The 21,399-nt window shown below is 39.7% G+C and overlaps 2 protein-coding genes across 5 annotated transcripts in view; one reads left to right on the plus strand and one right to left on the minus strand.

The window, feature by feature from the left end:
- Positions 1 to 8,638, minus strand: part of CCDC170 (coiled-coil domain containing 170) — a 96,289-nt gene extending 87,651 nt beyond the window's left edge. For 2 of the 4 annotated variants that reach the window (XM_025294356.3, XM_025294355.3), the window contains exon 1: positions 8,499 to 8,638. In XM_025294356.3, coding sequence (XP_025150141.3) covers positions 8,499 to 8,573 — 75 coding nt within the window. In that variant the 5' untranslated portion in view covers positions 8,574 to 8,638. Of the gene's footprint in view, positions 1 to 8,195; positions 8,438 to 8,498 lie in introns of those variants that run through there. The other 2 variants (XM_025294357.3, XM_006080218.4) reach the window with 2 other exon arrangements.
- On the plus strand, positions 8,572 to 10,368 carry LOC102413794 (proline-rich protein HaeIII subfamily 1). The gene is made up of 3 exons (XM_044924554.1): positions 8,572 to 8,577; positions 8,610 to 8,972; positions 9,921 to 10,368. The coding sequence occupies exons 1-3, from the start codon at positions 8,572 to 8,574 to the stop codon at positions 10,029 to 10,031; spliced, it is 480 nt and encodes a 159-aa protein (XP_044780489.1). The 3' UTR covers positions 10,032 to 10,368.
- The last annotated feature ends 11,031 nt before the right edge of the window (positions 10,369 to 21,399 follow it).

Genomic DNA, 21,399 nt, shown 5'->3' on the forward strand with positions numbered 1-21,399 from the left:
CATCACCTACAGGTCCTGTTGGTACTCCAAAGACAATGTCATCTCCATACCACCACCATCATTGGCCCCAGTAACTTCAGCAAAGCGTCCTCTCCCCCACCCGCTCTCCCCACCCCCATCTAGTAGAGCACCTCCCGTAACAGCTTGTTTGCCTTTCCTTCTAGATCCTTACCTGACACCATATCTTTACTCCAGCCACACCTGCCTTCTTCCTTTTCCAAACCTTTATTACCCCATTTATTATTTACTTAACTATACTGTGAGCTCGATAGTTAGAAAGAGCATCTTCTACTCAATATCCTGATTTGTTACAGGTACATAATTTCTTTAAAGCTTTATTTCAATCTTACAGAAAAGTTGCAAGAATAATAAAGTATATGCCACACTTAGAATCACCAACTGTGAGAACATTTCATCACACTTGATCTAGTCTTTTCTCTCTGTCCATTACAATCATGACAGCTGAATCATTTGTGAGTAATTCGCAGACATCACAGCCTTCAACCCCTAAATACCTCAGCGTGTATTTCTAAGGACAAGGACTTTCCTTTGCACACGGCTGTGAAATTCAAGAAATTTAATAATGACACCATAGTACTCACCAATTATCTCAATAACATTCCTTAGAGCAATTAAAAATACATCACATGTATTATCAGGTATCATTAGTCTGTTGAATCCAGTACTCAGCCTTTCTTTTTCTTTTGTAACATCAACAATGAGATAAACTGACATAAGGCTCCTGACATGATGCACTGAGAACACACCATCTCTCATATAGGATCACCGATAAACGCCAAAAGTGATTAACTTGAATCTAAGGATAAGAAATCATGAGACACACCCAAACTGACGGACGTGCTACCAACTGTATTCTTTTTTTAATTGGGGTATACTTGCTTTACAATATCGTGTTAGTTTCTGTGTACGACAAAGTGAATCAGCCATACGTATACACATATCCCCCCAAACCTTGGACCTCCCTCCCTTTCAGTTCACACAGAGAACTGAGCTGAGCTTCCTGTGTATACAGCAGGTTCCCACTAGCTATCTATTTTACACATGGTAGTGTACTCTTTCTAAACACACTTCCCCTAGGGAAGCTGTTTCTAAAAACACTCCCTCCCAGTATCACGGACAACTCAGCATACCTGTCATCTCCTTGGGGAGTCATCTGGGCCCACCCTATCCAAAGCAAACCCTCTACACCAGTCAGTCTTGATCCTGTTATCCCATTTTAGTGTTAACCACACTTGGAAATTACCTTGTTTATCCATTTGTTTACTTTTGTTATCTATCTCCCCCACTAAAACGTAACTTATATGAGAGTGGAACCTTATCTAAAACAGCATCTGTTTTAGAACTGACCCTGACTTTTTAACTGCTGAAAAAAAGAATTTCCCTATCTTTGGTGCTCTGAAACTCACCACAGGGGTGACTCAATCAATGTATGATTCACCAAGCAGAGGTTTTCTGGTTCAGGTTTCCTCCCATGTTCTCATTTTTGCTTACTCCAAATAGTTACAAAATTTCAACATTAAGACTTTCTTTTTGCTTCTCCACTCTACCCATTTCATTTACCCTGAAGCAGAAAAGACTTACGGAAACGTGACAACTATAGTGGAGTGTTGACATTGTTCGCCTTTGCACTGACAATGAGATTAGATGATGATGACCTAGAAATGCTGAAAAATACGTTTCAGTACAAAGCTAACGCGGAAGACTCAGGAGGGACAGCATAAGAGTAAATGTAGTCAACAAAAAGGAAGTTATTTCAGTTACTCAGAAATAGAACTCATATATTTCCTTTTACTAGCAATATTTAAAGTATTTTATTTAAGCACTATCTAACATGTAGAGATAGAAGGCACAATCAATACTAGTGCTGGTATCAATAAGAGAAAGAGTATAGGGCTGCTGGTCCACCTCAGCAATGCCTTTGAACTTCTCTGCCTTAGATCAAAGCCACCAAAGCACCAATTTCAAAGGAAAAAAATTGGAAGCGAAACAAAGAAAAAAGAAATCTTGGGAAAAGAACCTAGCATAAATAATTCTAAGTACAGCAAATGTTACTCCCTTTTTCAATTAATTTTGTAAATTGTCCTTGAACACAGAAAAAGTAAGTCTTTATAATTAGTCGACTTAATTCAAGTACAAACCAAGAAGCACTCACTATTGTTTCAAATATCCTGTACATCACATTTGGCAACTTTAAGTAAAGATTCACACCACCTTTTTGAAATAGGAAGGGAAAATCAATCATGCTCTCTGCTTGGTGTTCAAAAAGTTCTTTTATCCACCTGTTATTTGAACGTTTCCCCTCAGCCAGGTGGTCCAAGAATAATTAGATACCAAGAGAAACTAAGTGTTGCAGTTTAAAGTTGGATATACAAAGAATTAACTGCTGGTCATTCATTTTTTTTAACTTTTTATTCTGAAGTTATTTTAGACCCAGAAAAAGGTTGCAAGATTAGAACAGAAAGATTCTGTGTACCATTTACCCAACTTCCCCTAATGTTAACTACTTACATATCCAAGGCATGTTAAAACCAGTAAATTAACATTGCTATAATACTATTAACTAAACATCAGATCTTATTCAAATTTCACGAGTTTTCTAATAATGTCCTTCTTCTGGTCCAGGGGTCAACCCAGACTCTCACATTGCTTCTAGTTGTCCTGTCTCCTTAGTCTCTGTCAATCATGACCTTGACACTTTTGAAGAGTATTGGCCAATTATTTAACAGAAAATCCTTCAAGGTGGGTTTGTCTAACGTGAAGAAACTGGCTTAAAACTCAACATTCAGAAAACTAAGATCATGGCATCTGGTCCCATCACTTCATGGCAAATAGATGGGAAACAGTGGAACCAGTGACAGACTTTATTTTGGGGGGGCTCCAAAATCACTGCAGATGGTGACTGCAGCCATGAAATTAAGACACTTGCTCCTTTGAAGAAAAGTTATGACCAACCTACACAGCATATTAAAAAGCAGAGACATTTCTTTGCTGACAAAGATCAGGCTAGGCTAGGCTAGGCTAAGCAAAGCTATGGTTTTTCCAGTAGTCATGTATGGATGTGAGAGCTGGACTACAAAGAAGGCTGAGTGCTGAAGAATTGATGCTTTTGAACTGTGGTGTTGGAGAAGACTCTTGAAAGTCCCTTGGACTGCAAGGAGATCCAACCAGTCAATCCCAAAGGAAATCAGTCCTGAATATTCAATTGGAAGGACTGATGCCGAAGCTAGAACTCCAATATTTTGGCCATCTGATGCGAAGAACTGACTCAATGGAAAAGACCCTGATGCTGGGAAAGATTGAAGACAGGAGGAGAAGGGGATGACAGAGGATGAGATGGGTGGATGGCATCACTGACTCAATGGACATGAGTTTGAGCAAGCTCCGGGGTGTGCTATACAGTCCATGGGGTTGAAAAGAGTCGGACACAACTGAGCGACTGAACTGAACTGAACTCATGATCAGATTGTCATCAATAATTTTTAATTGTATAAAGCTCTTTTTTATTTGAAACAAGGAAAAACATTTAATTACTTATCTAGTTTAATCTCTACCAATACACTTTCTAGGACTTTGTCCAGTTGATTGTTTCATAGTCCAAAGGTATTTATTCCCTTGGGCAAAGGAAAAAAGTCATCTGGTTAACTTCTACAGCCATATATAGCCCAAATATTTAATATCCTTTTCTTCTTCTTCTTCATGACTTAACCATTTTTGTATTTTTAGTTTTTTAATAGTTCCATTACCAAATTTTTGTCTGGTGGGTCTCTCAGATACATACAGAGGTATATTAAAACTGTTCTACTGTAGGTGAAGATTTGCCTATGTCTTCTCAGAGGTTTTTGCTTCTATTTTGGATTTACATATTTTGAGGCCATTTTATTAGATGCATATACATTTAGAATTGTTGCAACTTTTTCTGATAAATAAGAATTTTTATTATTATGTGGCAGTGATATAATTTGTATCATCATTGAGTTTCTTTACCTCTAGTAATGCTTTTTTGCTTTAAAAGTACTGTATAATATTATCATATCCAATAAGGTTTCCTGTGCTTATTATGTGTCTGGTAAATCTTTTCAAACATCTTGCTTTCAATCTTTCCATATACTTTTGTTTAAATATGTGTTTCATAAATATCATATACCTGAATTTTTAAAAAAAATTCAATCTGACAATTTTATTGGTTAACTGAGCATTTAATCCATTTATACTTATTGTAATTACTGATATATTCATATTTCTTTTCATCATCCTTTTTTCTTTTACTTTGGTTTTTCTGTTTCTTTCTCTCTCACTTCTTACCTTTGTGGGAGGCTTCAGGTTATTTTCCTTTATACCTAGAATACCAAGGTTTCTGACTTAAGAAACATGAAGACATATGATTAGAGTCAGATCTTTTCTTAACTTGAGTTTGATTAAAAGGAAGAGAAAATAAAAAAAGAACAGAACAAATCAAAGAGAAAGGAAGTGGAATAAAGTGGAAATGGTTCCTACTTCATACCCATTAAGCTGACTATACAAAAAAAAAAAAAGAAAAGAAAAAGAGTGGGCAAAAGGAAGGAAGGAAGGAAGGAGGATGGGAGGGAAGGAAGGAGAGAATGAGGAAGTAAAAAAGGAAACAAGGGAAAATACAAGCATGGACAAGGATGTAGAGAAATTGGAACATCTGTGCATTGCTGATAAGAATGTAAAATGGTGCAATTACTATGGAAAACAGTAAGGCAGTTCCTCAAAAAAAACAAAAATTGGGGATTTTGCTGGTGGTCTAGTGGCTAAGACTCGCACTCCCAATGCAGAGGGCCCAGGTTCGATCCCTGGTCAGGGAACTAGATTCCAAGACCACAACTAAGAGTTTGCATGCCACAACTATAGATCCTGAAACCTACAACTGAGACTCAGTGCAGCCAAATAAATAAATATTTAAAAGAAAAAAGTTATAAAAAATTGAAAATTGAAATGCTACATAATCCAGCAATTACGATTCTTATACCCAAAATAACTGAAAGCAAGATCCTGAAGATGTGTTGTGTACCCAGAGCATTATTCACAATAAAGTAGTAGCATTATTCACAATAAAATAGTCCAAGTGTCTCTGTATAGATGAATGGATAAGCAAAACATGACATATACATGCAATGGAATATCATTCTGCCTTCAAATGGGAAGAAGTTCTAATGCACATATTATTAATAATACAACGTAGATGAATGGATGAACGTCAAGGGTATTATGCTAAGTGAAACAAACCAGTCACAAAAGGATGAATATGGTATGATTCCACTTACTCGAGGTGCCCAGAGCAGTCAAATTCAGAAACAGAAGAAGAATGGTGGTTACCAGGAGCTGGGGAGAGGAGGGCATGGGGAGTTACTGCTGAGTGTGCACAGAATTTCAGTTCGAAAGATGAAAAGTGTTTCAGAGATAGACCGTGATGATAGTTGTACAATAAAGCAACTGTACTTAGGGCCACTGAACTGTACACTTAAATTTTGCTAAGACAGTCAATTTTATGTTATGTGTATTTTACCATAATTTTTTAAATGTTTGAAATGGTGGGGAAATAAAGAAAAACTGACTTTACTTCTTTCATAATTATACATGACCAGTTTAAGTCCTCTTTCCTTTGAAGAACTATAGCTGCTGATAGGCCTTGTTGCTATTTACCTTTGCGTCTCATAACAACTCCATCGGGCAGCTATTCTAACTCACTCTTGTTTCACCAAGAGGAAAGAAACTTGCTCAAATTCCCAACCGTGATGTATTCGGTCACTCCATTGGCAGTGTTCCATATATTGACAGTGAATCTCCAAACCATGCTATGTCATAAGCTTTATGATCCCATGTTGCAGATGAAGAAACTAAGTTCTGAGACACTGTCATTTTTTTGCTCAAAGTGTCACAGTTAAGTGGTGTAATCAGGACTGCCTGAACTCATAGCTAATACTTCCAGTCCCTGCAGTATTCTACTTCCTCAGACACTTGGTTATTATTCCCACTTAGTATTTTAATCTGTTTTTCAGTGCATAATGGTATGGCAGGGAAAGCACTAAACTTTCAAAAGAAAGGTATTTAAGTTCCTGTTCCATTATTTGCTAACTGAACAAGCTATATCTTGTGTATAATGGGAAATTCCTGCCCTGCCTATCTGAGTTATAAGGTTGTCTCAGATAAGTATTTTGGAAACTGAAAAAGTAATTACAGTAAATGCTAGCATTTTGCTTCTCAATAAAATTTAGGTCTTTCGGGTCAATTAAAGTCTTGGACTTGGGGGCTTCCCCAGTGGTCTTGTGGTTAAGAATCTGCCTTGCAATTCAGGGGACACCAGTTCAATCCCTAGTTCCGGAAGATCCCACATGCCACAGGCAACTAAGCCTGTGAGTCACAACTGCTGAGCTTGCTCTCCTAGAGCCCAGGAACCTCAACAAGAGAAGTCACCGCGATGAGAAGCCCATGCACCAAGACTGGAAAGTAGTCTGGCTCTCCAAAACTACAGAAAGCCCGAGAGCAACAATGAAGCCCCAGAGCAGCCAAAAATAATTTTTTAAAAAGTCTTGGTCTTGGTGGATATTTTCCTTTATGATAAGGTGGTAAAATTTACCCTAAAAATCTCAGTATTAATCAGTAGGATTATTCAATACGATCATTTATTACTAAAATGTAATTATTTTTCCACGTTTACAGTAGAAAATGGGCAGATACCACCAATTAGGAGCATCACCAACAGTTGGACAAACTGACATCATGTACCTCCTACTCTGATGAACCGAGACACATCACTTAGACAGTATTCCTACCAAAAATCTCATCAGGAAGAACAATCTGATAAACCTATTTTACTAAACAAGATTCTGCAAAAATATCACCGAAGACAAAGAAAGACCGAGGAACTGTTCCAGGTTTACAGAGACTAAAGACACAGCTAAATTCAATGTGTGATCCTGAAATGAAAAAAAAAAAAATTGCAGTAAATGGCATTATTGGGACAACTGGCAAAATAGCAGATAGTGGACATTAGGTAATATTATTATAAGGATGTTAAACACACTGAATTTGATCATTGTGTTTTGGTTAGAAAATTCCCTTGTTCTTGGGAGACACACTGCTGCTACTGCTGCTAAGTCGCTTCAGTCGTGTCCGACTCTGTGCGACCCCATAGATGACAGCCCACTAGGTTCCTCTGTCCCTGGGATTCTCCAGGCAAGAATACTGGAGAGGGTTGCCATTTCCTTCTCCAATGCATGAAAGTGAAAAGTGAAAGTGAAGTCACTCAGTTGTGCCCGACTCTTAGCGACCCCATGGACTGCAGCCTACCAGGCTCCTCCGTCCATGAGATTTTCCAGGCAAGAGTACTGGAGTGGGGTGCCATTGCCTTCTCCGTAGGAGACACACAGCAGAGTATTTTTTTAGGGATGAAGGGCCATGAGGTCTGTAATTTACTTTCAATTTGTTCCCTCAAACAAATACAGCAGTACAAAAACTCCACGTATTTATGCATGGGCTAATATTCTTAATGCACAAAGGATACAAGATAGGGACAAAATATGTAAATTTTCTAGTGGAAGAAAAACTAATTTTAATTGTACAAGATGGCACTAGTTTTCCACAAATACATCAAGAATCAAAAAAATCTAAATGGAAGGCACTATCTGGTCAGATGTAAAGGCAGCCATCAGAGATGCTGAAAGTTAGAATTCCCTACAACTTGTTGGAGAATCCAGCCCAAGTTTTGAATTAAGAGCGTGCCCCAGGGACTTTTGTGGTCAGCTGAGCTGAGTACACCTCTGGGGTCAGCAAGCAGTTCGACTGAACAGAGTTCCCCCTTCGTGGGGAACCTCTGACAAACGCTCTGCCTGGTGGGCCCCTGCGCCGGGTCCAGAAGGGGACACTTAACCCAGGCTGAGCCTGCAAGTCCGCGATGCCCAAGTACCACCTGGGAGTAGACGAGTAAATGGATCCGACAACGGAATGACCGTTTCTGAAATGATTAGCAACGAAAAGAGCAGCGACTTCCCTCAAGACTGTATGTATTATTTATTATTAACCTTACCACCTCAGGTTTTTGAAGAAACTGCTCTGAACCACGTCTCTCAGTAGCTAAGAAGTTTAAGATAAAAGCAAGAATTCTTGGCTCCAGGGGCGGGGGTTCGGGGAGGGTCTACAGGAGCCAGACACACCGCTTTGAGAATGTCACCCGTGTCGATGACCAAGAGACGCGAACTGGTACAACCTCAAGTTCAGCCGCATTTCACAAACTCACGACCTGCCCCCTCACTTCCTCAAATTCGCCGGCCGCTGGCAATACCAAGTCCCTCTCCGACGCGGGGACGTTCCCTCCACGATCCACCCGGGCTACGGAGAGGAGAGTTCGCCGGCGAGGAGCGTCGCGCGCAGCGCGGGCCGAGCCTCCCCGGGGCTCTCCCGGGAGGGGACCGACCGCCGGCGCCGCCCCGGCGCGCGCCCGCGGGCTGCGACGGTACCTCGGGCGCGGGCGACGAGGCGCCGAAGGCGGCGGGGCCAGTGGGTGGCGGGCGCCGCGGGCCGGAGGAGCTCATGGCGGCTGGGGTCCCGCGGCGCGCTCAGACCGGCAGTCGCGGGAGCCGGCGGTGCGCGCGGGCGCGTCTCCTCGGGCAACCGGTAAACACTGCGGCGGGCCAGCGGGGCCCTGGACGCTGGCGGCGCCCGCGGGACCCGGAGTCCTCGGCCGGGCTGTGAGGCGTCCAGGCCCCCGAGACGAGCCCGGGGGGCGCCGGGCAGACCCTGATCCTCCTGAAGTTGTCCCGGGAGGTGGTGCGGCGCGGCGGCCGAGCGGCCCCATCCCGCCAGGCGGAGGCTCGGCCGGGCCAGAGCGACTGGGGACGGCGGGGCCGGAGGTCGGTCCTCACCGCCGGGCTCCACCGCGTGCGCTGTTCCGGGTCTTGTCCTCGGGTCAGGGACAAGTGACAGCGAGGGAGGTCAGTGATAACCGTGCTGATGGCATGCGCTGTCATGAAGGTGCTTGAGCATTTATTTAGTGCCCACTGTGTGCCCGCGCTTCTGCGTCTTCCAGCGCCCAGCCGCCGCCAGCTGGGTGTGCAACCCGTGCAGTTGCACAGGCCCTGCGCTCAGAAGGGCCCGACGCTTGTTTTAACTCCACTCTTGAAATTCTTAGTGATTTTTGAACAGAGGGCCCTACATTTGCCTTTTGTACTGGGACCTGCAAATCATGTAGTCTGTCCTGGTGAGCAGTTCTTTCATTTAACCTCAACAACCCTGCAGGGAAATATAAATAATAGTAAGACTAGTGTTGGTAACAGCCACAGCTTCTAGTTATAAAACATTTACACGTGTTCTCTCAAGAGCTGTTCTCAGTGCTTTCCAACTATGATCTCATTAGTAAAAACAAGACTATGAAGTGGATATTAGAATAATCCATTTTTAAGCTGAGGAAACAATCACAGGGAAATGAAATAAATTGTCCAAGAGTGTATACAACTGGTCAGTGGCGGAATGAAGATGAGACCGCAGACTTTAAAGCACAGAGAAGGGGAGTCACCTGCCTTAGGTCCCACTGTTTATAGCAGAACCTCAAACTGAAACCCACATTCACCCCACTTGAAGGCCCTTGGTAGAACTTCCTGTGTGCTCTTCTAAAATTAAATGAAATCAAAGATATGGCAACTCTTCTTGGATTCCATTCAACCACCCTACATGCATTCATTATTATCTCTGAGATCTTCTTGGCCTCAGATGATGTCTTTTGATTTTATAGTAATAATTGTCACCTGTCCAATCCAGAATGACCACAATGCTTTCACTGGAAGCAGCATTAAAAAAAAAAAAAATCCTTTAATGGAAACTAAAGCTGTCAGAAATCTCCTCTTAATAGAATAGTTTGTAATAAACATTCTTTTCAATTGCAGTTGTTCCTTGCAGTACAATTACTACACATGTGTCAAATTTTCAGTGAAATGACACTGCCCGAGGAAACACAGAAGCTGACACAACCTCAAGACAACTGCAAGAGGAGCTGAGAAAGTCCCTTCTCTATTTACATCTAATTGTTGCAGAGCTCAATTTCATAAAGTCTATCTGGTCACTCTGGTCAAACTTGTAACTCTTCTTCATCACACCAGGAGATATGAATTTACACAGTCTTTAAAAATCAGTGTTGGTCACCAAGAACCAACTGTATAGCAGCACATAGAACTCTGCTCAATGTCATGTGGCAGCCTGGATGGGAGGGGGTGCTAGGGGGAGAATGGATACATGTATATGTGTGGCTGAGTCCCTTCGCTGTTCACCGGAAGCTACCACAACATCGTTCATCAGCTATGCCCCAATACAAAATAAATTTATTTTAAAAAATCAGTATTGGTGATGAATGTGTTAATTAGAAGGATGGGAGAAATCCTTTTACAACATACTTACATCAGGTCATCACTGTGCACACCTTATCTTACAGTTTTGTCAATTATATCTTGATGAAGCTGGGGGGAAATAGAGTAAACATTTGAATCAGTGTTAAACAGATTTTTCTCCATGTGGAAAAAAATTCACTTTCATGGTAAGTGGGAGCAGAAAAGTGCCTGGCCTGACCCCCACCTGGATGCCTTCAAACTTCATGGGATGTCAAGACATGAACGAAGTGATTCTTCAAGGCAATACGTGATAATGGTCCTTTGAGAACTGAAAGAAGGACCCGAGACTGGATGTAGGTCTGAGCTGGACCCTGGAAGAGACTACAGTTTGGGACAAGCTGGTACTATGGTGATAGAAGACGCAGGCTGGCAATGGGGGGAACTCTGGGTTTGATGATAGTTTAAGCAAGGGAGGGATGTAAAAAATATTCCTGCCCAGATTTCTCACAAAATTGCATGTGTGGGCAACATATTATGGTGTGTAATGTCTCAGTACAGACTTCTATTTTTCTTTATCATGACAACAGAACAGGCAGCTGCCAGCAGTTTGAACTAGTCTACTTCATATAACTGCTTTTTTATAGAAAGGGAAAGTTCCTAATTAGATGCCAGGCTAGTGTATAGAAACCATTCCACCAGGGACCAAGTTTTTAGCAAGAGTTGATTTATAATGTATTAGTTTCTGGTGGACAACAAAGTGCTTCAGTTTTATATGTATATACTTTTTCAGATTCTTTTCCATGATAGTTGATTACAACGTTTAGTTCCCTGTGCTATTTAGTAGGTCCTTAGTTACTTATCTATTTTTTATACAGTCGTTTAGGTCAAGGACAATGTTAAGGCTGCAACTAAAGGGCAACAGTAGGTGGGATATGTAGGAGGATCTAGAGGGGAGTCGGGGAGGCCTGCAGGAGGGGCTGTCACAGGCTGAGCCAGGTGAGAGCTCAGACTGATGGGCTGGGAGTGGTGATGGGGGACGGGGAGATTTGGAGATGGAATCCACTGGAATCTGAGGTTACCAGCCAGGCTGAAAGCCCAGTGAGGCCTGAAGGGCAGTGAGGAGATAAAGCAGAAGGAGGAGGAAAGAGAGTTCAGTTTAGGACACATTTAGCCTGAGGTGCTGATAGGGGTAGGCAAACAAATATTTTGTAGTTTGGGAACGGGAAGCCCTGGGCATGTCCAGCTTAAAGCAGAATTTCCACCTCATTCTTCTATCATGTTACTATCCTGAAATATGTTTAGAAACCTGGCATGCTGAGACAGACGTTCAATAAACATGATATCTGAGACAAGATTGAAATGCCTCATCAGTAGCTCTGGGAAGACATTAAGATCTGTATCTCTGGCACTTGGGCTTTTATTTTGGAACTTTCTTGGGGTTTTGGAAGTTTATTTCTCTGGTTTCTTATGTTTGTTTGCTTGTTTGTCTTGCAAATATACAAGCTTCTCATAGGAAAAATCTATAATAAGATAACTTTGGGGACTTTCAATGTGTTTAGAAACCTGTCCAGAAAGCAGTCCTATAACATTTTATTTGTCTTAAGATTTTTTTCAAAGGTTATGTTTGATTTAAATATTTTCCTCAACGGCTGAATGAAAGGTTGCCAAATGCTGCAAACTGCTTTAGATATCCAATACAAGATAGATGCCTTGGTGAAAGACAGACCACCAAAATCTAATACGTTTATCCTTCAAGTGACCACATTTAAAGGTTTTTTCAACCATTCTCGGTCCTTTCTTAGACTTGTTTCAGTTGTTTTGCTGATTTCTATCTTATCTCTCTAATAATTAGTCCTTTTAAAAATTAATTTTTATTGGAGTATAATTGCTTTACAATGTGTTAATTTCTACTATACAGCAAAGTGAATCAGCTATATGTATACATATAATTAGTCCTTCTTTAGGAATGATTATCATTTTACTAATTCATCCTGAAGCAAATCCCTGTCCCTTATTTGTTCTAGTCTGAAAACACTCTCTCACTGTCACTTCCAAAGATCTTTATAAAGTTTCATACCATTTATTTTTAAAGTCTGTTTTCTTTTCCCAATACTTAAAACTGTTTCCAACATATTTTTTAACCTAAAATAAATGTGATCCATTTTATAACTTTATGATAGGCTAAGCTTAGAAACTACTGAGAGCTCACTTTATAAAAAACAACCAATTCAAGGACCTTCGGTTTCAGCATTAAAACCAATGACAGACTGCTCTTTTTAATAAAAAAGTAAAATCCTTATTCAAAACTTAAAGTGCTTTAAAAAATATTTTAGCCAGGTAAAAAGAAGGTTCTGGAAAACACCCATGATAAATATATATTTTCCAGACTCACGTGATTTTCATTTGATTTTAAATTCAACATATTTTATTGATAATTCAATTTTAATCTGTATTTTTTCAACTAATCAAAAAGATTCACTGTACATAATGCCATCCTCCAAGGCCTTGCTGAAGCAATTTTTCAGTTGTAAAGTTGCAAGCTTAAAAGAGTTTAATATTTTAGGAAAAATTTGGAGGGATTAATCAGGCAATCAATGTTAATATTTTTCTACCCCAAGGGGAGAATGAACTTACTGGCAGATCGTCAGAAGAACCACCTCATCATGTGTCTCTTTATAGGAAAAGTGTCAACCAGTCAGAAGGATTTATGAAGTCTGAGATGAAGCAAGAGCCTAAGGCCCTCTTTTGCTCTCTCCTCCACATTCCCTTTGCAGCTATGGGTCTTTTCGTAAGGTCTTTCACTTTTGGCGTTAGTGTTCCAGAAAGAGTTAGGAGTCAGGATTCTTAAGAAAGTGGTTTACTTAGGAGTGCTCCTAGGACAAGGAGGCAAAGAAAACAGGACAGAAGAGAACAAGCTACTCAAGCATGTAGCTGAGCCCGGAAACTAACTTCCCACTTTGATGCCAGGGGACTGGCTCTTTGTACCTGTTACCTCCTCCCCCTGCCCCATCCCCAGATCCAGTCTCAAGTCAGCTATCCATTGGCAGGAGGTCAAGTCTCCAGCAAAATGGACAGGATTTCACAGCTGACAAAGCAACTGTTGGGGGGAAAGGGCGATCTCAGCTAAGAAAAGGGGTTCCAGAAAGGATCACATCTTCAAATGCACGATGCAGTTTTGGAAATAACTCTTCAGTCTTTCTCCTTTCTCCTTTCTTGTTATCGATTGTCTTAGACTGGGTTTTAAGGAGCTTTTTTTCTGGGGGGGCGGTGTTTTTTTTTTAATCTGGGCTTTTATACCAACCAGTCTGCTTCTAATCCATTTTCAAGCCAACACAAGAATTACTTTTTTTTTTTAACTGCAATCTGATGATTCCCTTGTTCTAAAACTTCAAGGAAATCCCACTGTTTACAGGACTCGAGGAAGAGTTCTTAACGTCAGACTTTTTTTTATACTTTTCATAGGTTTATTATTTTTCCTTCTCAAATCAACTTCTCTGGGTATTATTGTCCTCTTATTACAGGTGTAGAAACTAAAGCTCAGAGAGAGAGCTTGCTCACAACATAAATGTCAGTACAGAGCCTCCCTGGGGCTCGGTGGGAAAGAATCCACCTGCCAATGCAGGAGACATTGGTTCAATTCCTGAACCTGCTACATGCGGTGGAGCAGCAAAGCCTGTGCCCCACAGCTGTTGAGCCTGTGCTCTAGCGTCCAGGAGCCGCAACTCCTGAGCCCACTTGCCCTAGAGCCTGTGCTCTGCAACAAGAGAACCACTGCAATCAGAAGCCAGAGCCCCGCAACTAGAGAGTAGCTCCTGCTCGCGGTAATTAGAGAAAAGCCCACAGGCAGCAACCAAGACCCAGCACAGCCAAATAAATAAATACAAATTTTAAAATAAATGAATAAAATCGGCTTAAAAAATAATTGGCAGTACAGGTTTTTCAAGTGAGGTCTCTCTGTCTCCAAGTTTGCTACTCTTTGTAATAGATATTATCTAACAGTCAGCATTTCTCAAAAGTTGAACTCATCCACTCTGTCCACTGTGTTTCTCCTGTGCAACCTACCTAGAGTTAAGGCTGCTGTGTATGGTTGATCAGGCTGTACACTGCTCAAGGGCAACACATTTTAAGGGGTACTCTTTGAAGCAGAGACATTTATGCTATTTGGAAATATCTTTGTATTTTTATCACACTTTAAAATTTTTTGAAGATGGGAGTTTTGTACATTTATTATGAGAGTTATTTCAACTGATAGAAGTAAAATGTCCTTTTAAAAGATTAAATATGTACTAGCTACTTTGGTCTATGAAGGAGAACTTTGATAAGTGAATAATACCTAAAACAGCTTGGGTTTCTAAATAAGAAGCTTGTTTTCTGACACACTGATCAGTTGTATATTTAAGTTTTACAAATACAGTCAGTCCTATTTGTAGATTCCATATCTGCAAATTCACCTATGTACTGAAATTTATTCACAACCCGAAAATCAATACACATGGAGCTTTCTCAGTCATTCACAGACATGCACAGAGTGGTGAAATATTTGAATTAATGGCAAGGCTATGCTCTGTCTTCTTGTTTCAGCCCTCAGACTGTAAATAAGTGTTATTTCTGTGATCTATTTAGTTCCACTTTTTTTTTTTTTGCATTTTTGTGCTTTGTGTACGTGTATATGTGTGACTTTGTTATTTTAAATGGCTTCCAGACATAGTGCTGAAGTGCTTTTTAGTGTTCTTAAGCCGATAAGGCTGTGACGTGCCTCACAGAGAAAACAGCATTTTAGATAAGCTTCATTTAGACATGAACTACAGAGTTACCCAAGGCTGTTGGCCATGAGTTCAATGTAATGATTCAATAATATATATTAAAGTGTCTCTAAACAGAAATGCACGCAAAACAAGGTCATATATTGATCAGTTAATGAAAATGCTGTGACGAAATACTCATGGAAACCTAAGCCTATATTTTCCCTGGGAGCAGTGGATCAGTATTTGCTAAATCAATGTTTAAAATGACTTTATAGACTATAACTACTGTGAAAAACAAACTGAATTCCACTGAATTGATCAGTGATTAAATTTGACACTCACACTGCAGTTTATATCATCTGCTGTTTGTTTTTGAATGGTATCTTGTAGTTTTTGATTAAAATCTACATTTTCATTATGACAACTGTCATTAAATAATTTATATTTAATAATGCAATAATTAAATAGGATAAGTCAAATGTACTTTCTGCCAATTCAGTTACATGACCATGTGATATGAATTTTTTAATAATATATTCTTGTTAAAAAATTATTCATCTGAAGTAAAAATAGATTTTCCATAATACTCTATAGATATAAAGTTTTCAAAATTTATCATACATGATGACATGATGAAAAAAAAATCTGTGAATCCTTGTTATTTTTTTTTCTCATATATTTTTTAGTCTACCTATATTTTAAACTCTTTGGGGATGAAAAAGTGAAACAAAGAATAAAAATGAGTTCAAATATTTGCAGCATTTATCATGTCTTCTAAAAACCAGGCCAAATGTTGCTTCAAAAAATAATAACTTTTAAGTGCATTTGTTCTGTGTTTATTTGGCATGATTTTAAAAATAAAATGGGTGTTACCAACAAAATAATGCAGGGATAAAAATTTACTGTGCATGAAAGCATCAAAGAGATTATGAAATTCTTTGAAGAAAAAGCAATGGTGTTTATGAAAATATTTCTGGTAGTTACACAGCAATATAATCTCTAAAAGAGAGATTTATGATGCTGAAAGAGTATCACTGCTGTAATCACTTCAGTTAGATATATTGCTTTTAAAATTAGTTAGATATATTGCTAAAAAATTTTTTTAAATCTACATATAGCTGGCAGATTTTTCTCAGATAAAAACAGCCCTCCTTCTTGGTAGCTGGAAGTAGCAGACTGATTACCCAGTGAAGCTCTGTAGGGTCAAGCATTTTTCTTGCTTTAATGAAATTGGCAATCAGTAGATACATCTTTGATTGAAATCAGATTATAAATGAGATCTAGTTCTTTTCATATATACGGGGAAGAAAGCACCAGTAAAGTATAAACTTGTGTAAGAAATCTTGTCCTTTTTTAAAAAAGTACCAAAAGTCCTTGAATTTATCTCTGGCCTTGGAGGCTTTCAAACAAGGGTGAATGGACAGACCCTGGAATCAATCTGCCTAGGATAAAATTCTGGCTCTGCCACTTCGAGCTTTGTTTTGAACTTGGGCTAATTCCTCTACCTCCTTGGGCTTATTTCCTCATCTGTATTATAGGGGTAATAATAATTCTTAATCCATGGAGTTGTGGCAAGGATTACATAAGTTAATACATGGTTAGATAACATGACTGATTCAATGGACATGAATTTGAGCAAACTCTGGGAGATAGTGATGGACAGGGAAGCCTGGTGTGCTGCAGTCCATGGGGTTGCTAAGAGTCCGACATGACTTAGCAACTGAACAACAAAATGCCTAGTATAGAACCTGGGACAAAGTACAAAATAACTGTTAGTTCTTGGCATTATTTTTCTAAAATACAGAGAAGAACATTCCCCCACAAGCCACTGCAAAAAAGGACTGGAAAAGCAAAGGGTTTACACTTATGCTAAATTACTCAGAACTTTGGAAGACCATTGGCTTAATTTTTTTTTTCACTACTCAGCATATAAGAATAAATTCTTAAAGCATTTTCATTTCTTTTGGAAATTTTGAATTTTAGAAAGGGGTTGTAGGTAGAAACAACAGAGGCACCTCATTTCTAAGAACTTAGAAATCAATTGACCTCAAGATATGGAAGCAATCAAAATGTCCATCAACAGATGAATGGATAAAGAAGATGTCATATATATAAAGTTTATATATGCTGCTGCTGCTGCTAAGTCGCTTCAGTCATGTCCGACTCTGTGCAACTCCATAGACAGCAGCCCACCAGGCTCTCCCGTCCCTGGGACTCTCCAGGCAAGAACACTGGAGTGGGTTGCAATTTCCTTCTCCAATGCATGAAAGTGAAAAGTGAAAGTGAAGTCACTCAGTCGTGTCTGACTCTTAGCGACCCCGTGGACTGCAGCCTTCCAGGCTCCTCCATCCATGGGATTTTCCAGGCAAGAGTACTGGAGTGGGGTGCCATTGCCTTCTCCAAGTTTATATATATGTGTGCATATAAATATATACAAATTTTGTATGTTTATATATATTTATTTATACAATGGAATACTGCTCAATCAAAAAAAAAAGACTGAAATTTTGCCATTTGTGGCAACATGGATGAACTTGGGGGGCATGATGCTACGTGAAATAAGTCAGAAAAAGACAAATACTATGTAATATCATTTATATGTGGAATCTAAAAAACACAACAAACTAGTGAATATAACAAAAAAAGAGGTAGACTCACAGATATAGGAAACAAATTAGTGGTTCCCAGCGGGTAGAGGGAAGTGGGAAGGGACAAAAGAAGGGTAGGAGATTAAGAGGTACAAGTCATTAGGTATAAAATAGGCTGCAAGGTTATCATTGTTCAACACAGGGAATTTAGCCAGACTTCAAGTGGAGTGAAAGGCAAAGTGAAAGTGTTAGTCACTCCATTGTATCCGACTCTTTGCGACCCCATCGACGGTCCCAGCCGGCCAGACTCCTCTGTCCATAGAGTTCTCCAGGCGAGAATACTAGAACGGGTTGCCATTTCCCATTTCAGAAAATCTTCCCCACCCACGGATTGAACCAAGGTCTCTGGCATTGCAGGTGGAGTCTTTACCATCTGAGCCACCAGGGCTTCATAAATGGAGCATAAGCTTTAAAAATTGTGACTCACTATATTGTACACCTGTAACTTATATAATGTTACTGCATACTAATTATAGTTCAATTTTTAAAAAAATCCATTAGCCTCATGTGATTAAACCAAAGCAGAGATACGCAAAACCCCTTATAAGGACACTATTTTCCCAGCCAAGACAGACTGTAACTTAATTGAAAATAGTAACAGATATGAAGAACATGGTAACCACAAGAGAGGTTATTAATAATCCCACAGAAGCTCAGGAGAAGACAGTGAACCCCAAATGTCATGCCCATTTGATGGCTTTATTTCTCATCTAAGTTAATAAATAGGTTTTCAAGGTTTTAGAGTTCAAGAGTCTAACCTCACCACCTACAAACCTATGGACACCAAGTACCTCCCAGAGACCTGGCCTTCTCTCAGGACCATCATTCATCCATAGGACCTGTCGGGTGCTGAACGCAACAGAACCCTGTTGTCACAGTTCTGTTTAGTCAGGATCACTCTGAGGCTTCCCTCATAGGTCAGTTGGTAAAGAATCTGCCTGCAGTGCAGGAAACCCGAGTTCGATTCCTGGGTCGGGAAGATCCTCTGGAGAAGGAAATGGCAACCCACTCTAGTATTCTTGCCTGGAGAATTCCATGGACAGAGGAGCCTGGCGGGCTACAGTCTATGGGGTCTCAAGAGTTGGACATGACTGAGTGACTAAGGCTTACACACTCCAAGACAGCTATGAAAATATGAATGCAGTACTTTGGGAGTTTTTGCTCCCATGTGTTGAAGTTCTTGAAGCACCAATGTTAAATATTCCATCAAAAATTATGACAATTTACCAAACAAATGTTCCATGAAAAAAAAAATTGACCTTCAAAAGCAAATGTGGCTTCTAAATTAAGCAAAACCCCAGCTTCTTCTGGATCTTTAAAATGTCTTTATTATTTTGGAAAATCTTATGGCTTTGGGTGGGGGAGTGTGGGATTTTCCTGACCCCATTTTAGACATGCTTTGGGTTTCTTTTAAAATGATGCCAACTTTCTTTCAAAAAGCAACAAATAATTCTTGCTAATAAAAAGTTTATAAAAGTGGAGTGGGAAGGCTGTTTCTTTTACGCTCTGGGCCTTCAGTATCGATTCTAACTTCCTGCTGAGGTTTTCTCAAAAGTATTCAAAAACATTTCAATGATTTTTCTGATTCAGACCAGGCTAGATTTTATTACCAATTCGATTTAGCCAACCTTATGCATACATATAAAGTTATCCTCATCTACTTTTCTCAACAACATCATAAAAATAAATGAGTCTAATTTTTGGAAAAAGATTATAATCTTCTGCTGATTCACAGATTTGGCCTCAATTAAAATACCCTCTTTATAAGCTTGCATTGTGAGTCGTAAACTACCTTGGTCTATAAAACCCCCTCTAATAAAAGAGAAAGAGAAGGAAGCAAGTTACAGGAAGTTGAGTCTTTTTGCCTAACCATTTTTTAAAGAAATGAACTCCTCAGCCTTTTCAAAGACAGATGTCTCTTGAGGTGGTTCTGAAATACTGATTTATGAGTTTAAACTGCCTTTATTTCATTTGGTAAATTAGCCACAATTACTTAATACCTGCTCTTGATACAGAGTGGTGATCAGACTATTCAGTGAATTCGAAAGAATAAAAAGTATGTAGGTCTAATCTTGAGGACTTTTTGGTTAACAAGGAATGATGAGTTGCAGAAAAGAGAAAAACCATAAAACACAAACCACAGTTAGTCACCAAGCAATACTGCAAACATGGTATGTCCTCACCGCTGGAGTCATAAACATATTTGATGGTAGGTTGGGAAAGACTGCCCTAGGCAGGTGAGTCTTCCCAGAACTTTGAAAGGTAAAGTGAGAAAAAGTCAGAATTATCCCAATTCCTTAGCACATCAGGCTTCAGCCATTTTGTAACATACGTGTGAGCAGAACTCCCTGAGTCAGTCCTCACACATCTCAGTGTTCACACACAGTCACAAACACTCAGACATAAATTCAGGCTGATTTGTCCCAAGATGAAAACATAAACACAAGGCCCAGATTTATGTTTTCCAGTTTTTATATCGTGATCATGTATGTGTCCCGGACAGGCTAGCTGTCCACCAAACCTGGTTAGGTGTAACTTTGAATTTCTGGCCTTTGGTATGTGGGCAGAAGTAAAGTATATCACCCTCAGGTTTGGTCCATTTAAACCTCCTGTGTGATGCTGTATGCTCTCTCTTCCTCTGTCTTCTGGCTAAATCCTGAAATCTGAATGAGCTCCAAAACCACAAATTGAACGAGGTAGAACCTCCATCAGCCTGGATTCCTGAATGTCTGCAGAGAACAGATCACCCCATCACCTCCCTGCCACACATTCCAGCTAATTGGACTTCCCTTTTGTTAAGCTGTTGAGCTTTGGGTATTTACCTGTTATAGCCAGCATAACCTTACCTATAAAATGTCTAATATTTGAAAACAAAAACAGATATGTAATCCTGATGAATTTTGATGGGAAGATTAGAAATTTATGAAAGAAGATGTATTATGAATTTATTTTCATTTTTAAAAGTAAAAAATGAACCATTTGAATGGCAAATAAAACAAAAACTCTAAGTGTAGATATAGTTAGAGGAAAACACAAAATGATACAATTATTTGAGGGGGAGAATTTTTTTATCTGGGTCAGATCTGTAACACAACTAGCTGTGCCCACCCGCTGCCCCCTCCCCTGCCCCTCTCCCACCAATGCCCTGGGGCCAAAATAGTTTCTGTCTAAGCCTCTTTATTCACTAAATAAGTTTTGAGGGTAAGGTTTCCCACACAGTAATCCTGCTCCTCTTCTTTTTCCTGTGTCACACCTCACTCCAGTGAAATTTTACAAGGAAGCAAATACGTAAAACAGATCATCTTGGCTCTGCTCTTGTTCAGCTGGCAGTTGAAAACACGGCTCCATGCCCAAACTGCTCCTGGTACTCCTGGAAACACCTTAACAAAGCCCCAGGGGTTTTTAGAAGTACAGTTTGAAAGCCACAGCTTACATTAATTCAACTGCAAAGTATTAGGTACAGTCAGACCAAGTATCCTTAGTTTCCAGAATTTATATTGCCCTCATTGTTGGTCAGTTTACCTGTATTTTTAGAAATTATTTTCCAACCTATGTAAACTCTTAAGACAGTAAACACCATTTTCCTCCAAAATATTTCTTTACATTCATCTTTCTTCCATTTTTCTGTCATCAGCCGAGTTCAGGCCC

This window comes from Bubalus bubalis, chromosome 10 (assembly GCF_019923935.1).
Source record: "Bubalus bubalis isolate 160015118507 breed Murrah chromosome 10, NDDB_SH_1, whole genome shotgun sequence".
NCBI lineage: Eukaryota > Metazoa > Chordata > Mammalia > Artiodactyla > Bovidae > Bubalus > Bubalus bubalis.